We start from the raw sequence: 6,187 nt of genomic DNA, 5'->3' as shown, positions 1-6,187 counted from the left end.
CTTACGCAGCTCCAAGAGTACAAGGTTTTTGAGAGGGAAATTTTACCCTCATTGACTGTCAGGGTTAAGATAAACTCACAATCAGTGCAGAGTCATTGATTTCTGCAATATCCGAAATATATCCTTATCATCTCTTTGAATAATTATCCTGGAAATTACATTCAGTTTTGTCAAAATGTTTGCTTGACTTCTACTGAAATTTTAAATTCGCACTCACCGTTATTTTTTCTTCCAATTTCGGTATTTCTCACCTTTTTTCATATCTCTGAAAAGTCCGAATTTACTTACATTCTGACGAAAGTTATGCAGTTATTCATATGGAATAATTTTGTGCTACGTCACCAATCATACGAATACTGTTTTTGATTATGTATATTTTGTTTACTGAGGATGGTTTATTAAGCAAAGTCGAATTAGTTCTATATGCAAAAACTGTTTTTGTGTACGCCCGTACGCAAAATAACTCGACAAAACATTCAATAACTGCATATTGCGCAATCTTTTATCGAATATTAGATTCCGAATTGGAAACAATAGTGATGTCAAAGGTCAATCACCTGCAGACGAAACCCCTAATTTAAGTTAACCCGCAACGCTGCACACTCCCGCTAAACAAAATAAAAAATGCATCACATATCGGTGGCAAATAATCAGTTGCATCGTCATACTCAACGTATTTTACAAAAGATCAGGCAAAATAACTGGAATACATACTTATCGGGACTTAGGAAGCGAGATTTTTTGTTCTATTCTCGAAAATTTCTTACTTTCTAAAGTGACAATGAGAAACAATGCAATAAGTTCCGTCAATAGCCGTCCGCGGCTGCACTAGTCGGATAGTACAATCCAGCATTTCACGATATAACTATCGAATTGACTTTGTTTCACGGGATGAAATTTTAGTTTGCTAAAAAAGAATTGCTCAGCGCTGTTTCTAGGTTTGAATATATGGCACCTTGGTTTCGATGCTAAGTTTTCAAACATGCATAGTTTCGTGTTGGTAAAGTTGAAATGAACGGAGAAATGGTAAATCGAGCAACTAATTATTTTTTAATCGAACGAGTCTTAAAAAATAATACATATTCAGGTTTTATTTGATTAATTAATGATTTTTCTTACATCGCGAAAATTATCGTAGTTGGTGTAAATTACAAAATGACAATACATTTGACTAGCGTAGGTAACGAAAGAACGGCGCTGCGAGCTGTGAACCTGCTTGCGTCCATTTTGCTCAATGCTCTTCCGTTTTGCGTTTTGTTGGAGGTACTGACAACATGGTAGGTTATTTTCTCCGTGAAGAAAATCGTAATGATACCGTGACATCCCGCGTTTTAATATGCCAAGTGTATTCTAGTTGTACCGCCAAGTGTTTAACAGAGTGTTTTTTATGTTTCAGTCGGCACACAAAACCTTTATCGTCAAGCGAAAGCTTGCTAAAAAATTGAAGCAGAACCGGCCCATTCCGCAATGGGTCAGAATGCGAACAGGCAACACAATTCGGTGAGTCAATTTTCATCTTAGCAGTTGGGCTTAATGCCCACGTATTTCCTCAAAGTTATACGTATCTAATTATATTCCAAATTGACTCCTAATCTGATGTTAAACGTTGGGGCGACTTGAGTTGACAGTTTTCTCGTTCAACGTTTTGTGGTTAGAATACAACTTCAATTTCCGCCATACATGTGCGCGTATGTCAATTCTAATATATTTCAAATATGATTTTATTTGTCTATCCGTTAATGGATATACGTGTCACCAATGTGACCGTTTGAAATACTGTTCCGCAAATTCTCCCTTTTATGATCATGTGATACATGTTATCATTGAGTGCAAACAATGCGTTTGTAATTGTAATTTCCGTTAGCTAATGCAACACTCACAGTTTCTTAAGTTGTTGTAAGTTGTATTCGACGATCTTTACCCAAATGTTTGGATAAAGTAGTTACTAGGAACTCAACACACACATAATTGTGACTTGTAAACATGTTTCTGATTACAGATACAATGCGAAGAGGCGTCATTGGAGGAGAACAAAGTTGAAGCTGTAAACTGGAGCATCAATCTTGGCCATCGATTTCTATGGATCAACATGATTGTGTCACTTTAAATAAACAAAACTCTAAATCCAGTTCTTTGTCAATCTGATTATCTGCCTTTACAAGTCTTAAAGTAAATGAAAAGAATATTATTGAAGTGAGTTCTTAGCTACCAAAAACATTACAAAGCTGTTGTATCAGTGTAAAGAAATTTTCTTTATTATTACGAATTACATAGGTTCTATACTGATTGATGATAAATTTGCGTTTGAATTCATAGAGACGACGTGATCTTGCGCTGTCTCATTTGTGTTAGCCAGTCATCGAGCATTTCTTGCTTGCTTTTGGGTGCCGGAAGATAATAATTTTCAGGTGGTTTTCCCTCTTCCAATCTAACGTAATAATGACAATACCTGTAGTGTACCATACCTGGACGCCCTTTGGCATGTCTTCGAAGACCCTTGTACACCATACCTTTGCCAACAAAAGATTCAGCTGGAAAAAATTTATAGTATATAATTAGAAATTTCTATACACGTAACTTCATTGAAAATGAAGTGAACTGGTAACATTACTTTTCAAAGGTTTTGTCAATCACTACCTTCTAGTGCAGTATTAAGCATGTTCCATAAATACTCACCAACCCACAGATTACTTTTGAATTCAACATTGTGTTGTTCCACAGCCATCTGCTGTGCTTCAAGAATAGTTTCCTTTGCAGCTGCAGCTCCTTTTTTCAAAACGAAACTCAATTGCTTTACAGCCTCATCAACTGTCATCCCCCTAACAAGTACAGCTACGTACCACATTTTTTTAGGAGGGTACTTGATGTTTGACTTCATGTGGCAAACAAACTAGATTGGAAACAAAAATAATACAAAGAAAATAGAAGAGCGTAAATTATTGAAAGCTGGTACTACAAGCTAGTTTTTGATTGATTATTCATTTGTACTCACTGCTTTTCTCGGTTCTTCGTCGAGAGCTTGAGGGGGGTAGATCTTTTTGTTATACTGTAGCCAGTGCGGAATTTTGAATGAATCATCAGCCTTTGCTGCAGTTGTATGAAAATCATTGGGAAATGATGCGCCAGTTATTCTACTAACATCAAGTAGAATGATTTGTTTATTGATTGATCTTGTGGCTGCACCAAGCCACCGAGTGCACATCCTGAGCCCCTGCATTATGCAAGCTACGGATTTTGAGAAATTTGAGTGACAAGAAATTAGTTGGTATCGAATGAAATATCTTTCAGGGATAGAACTAGTAATTTACTACGTAGAAAGAGTCTGAGGATACTAGCATCACAGACATAACCTATAAATTAAAACCGAAACCATCGAATCCTGATTTTCGTCTCTGAATTACGTCGTAATATTTTGACCTCGGCGCTAATGCTCAATATTTTTATCCTGGATTTTTAAATAATAGAATTCTACCGTCTTACAGCGATTAAATACAACTTTGAGCAGACGACAGCCCAAGACGAAACAGCTCCTATTTTGTTCGCCGTCCACTGTCTAAAGTATAAGTATATATATATATACTTATATGTGCATACATATATATATATATATACACACACTGACTTCATAGTTCTTAATTTGGCCTCAGTGAGGCGTTGATAATTTCAAAGTATCATCGCGAAGTATGCTACATTCGAGCAACATAACCTAAAAGATTCTCTAGCATTAGTATCAATGTTAAATTTGTGTCAGACAAAATGGTTAGACTGACAGGCAAGTCGTACGTAGTTTTTATAACCGGATTTGTAGGATTGCTAGCTATGGCTGTTTATCCTGCATTGATATCTCCAATGATTAATCCAGAACCGTATAGTGAGTTTACATCTCTATGGAGTAACGATGTGTTAAAATATACATTAAACAATTTTTTTATTACCTTTTCAGAGAAAAATCGAGAAGCGATACTTCCTCAACTGAAAACGAAATAACCATAGAACCATCTGATATACCATGGAATGTAAAAAGAGACGAAAAAGTGTGCCTTGTCTACACATGAATTCCACCAGTTTACGAATGTTTTGAATGATGTGCGCATATTAGAGCGTGAAAATAATTCTTATATTTATAGTAGTTAATATGTATGTACATGTTATGTAAGTAGGTGAGTTGATAATTAAAAATCGTCATCACAGACATCCAGAAAAACATCAAACGCTTCTCGATTGCAGTTACCATCGGATGTGAAAACGTACTTGTGAAAGGTACCATCCAAGCACACAGCTGTAACCAGTAAAAGTGATTAGGTTTATTTAAACATTTGACAAATAGATTCTACTTTATAAAATAATTACCAATTACGGAACTTCGAGAGCCAAATGCGCAGACACAAGCACACTCAGGTGGGACTGTAAACGTAGCTAGTGCCCATTGACTTTCTACATAATTGCCTAAGAAACCGATGCTCGAGAAGCTAAAAAAAAAGTTTTCAATAATCAACAGCGCTGACAAGATATTGAAACTTACAAGTAAAGTATTAAAAGGAGTATCACCTTACAAAGCATTCGATGCGGGAAATAATTTTTCAAGGGAAATTTTAGATTTTAGATCATAGTTCAAGTGATCAAAATTTTATGACTGGCCTACTATTATAGCAAATAGATAACTACATACGTTGATCTGCGGTTCAGGTGCGTGTCCTTCAATGCAAATATATGCACAGTCCCCTTGTCGCTTGATACGCACAAGAATTCAGAATCCCTGCTGAAGTTTATACTGAAAAAATGGCAATTTTGCTGTTATTAAGATTTATTCTTCTGAATGGAATATTCTTTAGTGTAAATATGTATGACTAAAATACTCTTTTAATGCTTTACCAATACAGAGTAGCAGGATCCGCACCTCTCCTCAATGCGACCAAGAGATGTCTGCGAACACTGTCCCAAACTCTGACGAGGGTACCTTGCTCCGAAGCTGTTGCTATCATTGTACCACTAGCATTTACTGCCAAGCAGGCAAGGGCACCCTATTGTCATTTCCAATTATTATTCATTTAAAGATACTACGATAAGTGCAAGTAAAATTATGATTTCAAGAATTGTTTGAAAGATTTAGAAGCTACTTGCTGTCAATCCTATGACCAATACCAGCGAATACAGGTTGTAAACATATCAAGTTTGCTTTACTGTTACGAGGCATAACTATGCCTTAAGATAAATATGTTAATTCTAATTACTTGGTGATTTTTACCTGGTGAGCAACGAGAGTTGCCGGTGTGCTAGAACTTCCTGCGTCAGTAGCAGCTAAATCGACTAGATGAACGCTGCCCAACTTGTGCCCAGGGAAAACAAGCAGTTGTTTTTGAGCTGTGGCAAGCGTTGCAACCTCAACCAAACCCTTGGGATTTTCCCTAGTTTCTAAAGTCAGCAGCCTTCTGGTTGGTGCAGGGAATGAGAATACATGAATTTCCCGTTGCAGTGCAACAATCAGCCTGTGAAGATAAAACTGAGTAAACAACTGCAAAACCTAAAATGAATTAGTTCAGGGACAGATTGAAGACGGAATTTTGTTTACTTGTCCCTCCTTAATCTGACTGCTTTAACTGTACTGGTGAAAGTTATCTCAAGGACAAATTTTTTGGCCAAATCATCATAGATGAGAACTGTATTGTCTGCAAATTTGGGCCTGGTTCCACCACCGACAACTGCTACAATATTTGTTCTCCATAGCATTTCACCCATTCCAATACTTCCCATCAGCTCGTTGTCAAAATGAGCTTTTTCCACAAGTGGTTCTACATTATAGACCCTCATCCCGGTCTCCATGCAGCAGGTAAAACATCCTGAAGATTTTTGCAGATGAAGAACGGGGATGCAAAGTAAAAACTCTTTGTTATTCGCGCGATAAACAATGGCAATACGCACCTTGGTCTTGATTAAATCTTAGGCTAATTACTCCTCGATTTGCAGCCATGTTATTCTGCTGTGATACTGCTCAACACGGCCAGTGACAGCAGTGATTTTTTAATTCCCTGACGATGTTTCAAGCCCTCTTGCTCCATACGACTTCCTCATGTCAGAGGGTCATTTCCTTTTAAAACGCAAAACAAACGCCATCAGATCAGCTGTTGTACCGTAGACAAAGCAAGAGCAGACAAAAATCAAGCTGTCCAACGTGACGGCACTCAAAAAT

The 6,187-nt window shown here is 37.0% G+C and overlaps 3 protein-coding genes across 4 annotated transcripts; 1 reads left to right on the top strand and 2 right to left on the bottom strand.

The window, feature by feature from the left end:
- The first annotated feature begins 1,217 nt into the window (after positions 1 to 1,217).
- LOC107223168 (60S ribosomal protein L39) lies at positions 1,218 to 2,128 on the top strand. Its single transcript, XM_015662777.2, has 3 exons — positions 1,218 to 1,277; positions 1,397 to 1,500; positions 2,000 to 2,128. The coding sequence occupies exons 1-3, from the start codon at positions 1,275 to 1,277 to the stop codon at positions 2,046 to 2,048; spliced, it is 156 nt and encodes a 51-aa protein (XP_015518263.1). The 5' UTR covers positions 1,218 to 1,274; the 3' UTR covers positions 2,049 to 2,128.
- Positions 2,129 to 2,233: 105 nt separating this feature from the next.
- On the bottom strand, positions 2,234 to 3,563 carry LOC107223161 (39S ribosomal protein L22, mitochondrial). Its single transcript, XM_046744184.1, has 4 exons — positions 3,481 to 3,563; positions 2,993 to 3,211; positions 2,677 to 2,890; positions 2,234 to 2,531 (listed from the first exon to the last, which is right to left on the bottom strand). Exons 2-4 carry the CDS (start codon positions 3,200 to 3,202, stop codon positions 2,311 to 2,313), a joined length of 645 nt encoding a protein of 214 aa, XP_046600140.1. The 5' UTR covers positions 3,203 to 3,211; positions 3,481 to 3,563; the 3' UTR covers positions 2,234 to 2,310.
- Positions 3,069 to 6,126, bottom strand: LOC107222712 (WD repeat domain phosphoinositide-interacting protein 4). 2 transcript variants are annotated; one of them, XM_046744183.1, is made up of 8 exons: positions 5,920 to 6,126; positions 5,570 to 5,837; positions 5,246 to 5,486; positions 4,873 to 5,021; positions 4,670 to 4,771; positions 4,351 to 4,469; positions 4,146 to 4,279; positions 3,069 to 3,225 (listed from the first exon to the last, which is right to left on the bottom strand). In XM_046744183.1, the coding sequence occupies exons 1-7, from the start codon at positions 5,966 to 5,968 to the stop codon at positions 4,173 to 4,175; spliced, it is 1,035 nt and encodes a 344-aa protein (XP_046600139.1). In that variant the 5' UTR covers positions 5,969 to 6,126; the 3' UTR covers positions 3,069 to 3,225; positions 4,146 to 4,172. The 2 variants fall into 2 exon arrangements, with proteins under 2 accessions (XP_046600139.1, XP_015517684.1); XM_015662198.2 differs by lacking the exon at positions 3,069 to 3,225 and having other exon boundaries at positions 3,802 to 4,279.
- Positions 6,127 to 6,187: the final 61 nt, after the last annotated feature.

This window comes from Neodiprion lecontei, chromosome 6 (genome assembly GCF_021901455.1).
Source record: "Neodiprion lecontei isolate iyNeoLeco1 chromosome 6, iyNeoLeco1.1, whole genome shotgun sequence".
Lineage (NCBI taxonomy): Eukaryota > Metazoa > Arthropoda > Insecta > Hymenoptera > Diprionidae > Neodiprion > Neodiprion lecontei.
Note: the sequence above shows the minus strand (reverse complement) of the source record. Positions and strands in the feature narration are given on the sequence as shown.

Excerpts from the sequence above, each read along its gene's own strand:
- LOC107223168 (XM_015662777.2), top strand. Across the intron at positions 1,501-1,999 it reads CGAACAGGCAACACAATTCG|ATACAATGCGAAGAGGCGTC; the intron begins GTGAGTCAATTT and ends TTCTGATTACAG.
- LOC107223161 (XM_046744184.1), bottom strand. The coding sequence starts at position 3,202 with ATGTGCACTCGGTGGCTTGGTGCAGCCACAAGATCAATCAATAAACAA. Across the intron at positions 2,891-2,992 it reads ACGAAGAACCGAGAAAAGCA|TTTGTTTGCCACATGAAGTC; the intron begins GTGAGTACAAAT and ends TTTCCAATCTAG. Across the intron at positions 2,532-2,676 it reads CAAAAGTAATCTGTGGGTTG|CTGAATCTTTTGTTGGCAAA; the intron begins GTGAGTATTTAT and ends AATTTTTTCCAG.
- LOC107222712 (XM_046744183.1), bottom strand. The coding sequence starts at position 5,968 with ATGGCTGCAAATCGAGGAGTAATTAGCCTAAGATTTAATCAAGACCAA. Across the intron at positions 5,838-5,919 it reads AAGATTTAATCAAGACCAAG|GATGTTTTACCTGCTGCATG; the intron begins GTGCGTATTGCC and ends AAAAATCTTCAG. Across the intron at positions 5,022-5,245 it reads CAACTCTCGTTGCTCACCAG|GGTGCCCTTGCCTGCTTGGC; the intron begins GTAAAAATCACC and ends AAATGACAATAG.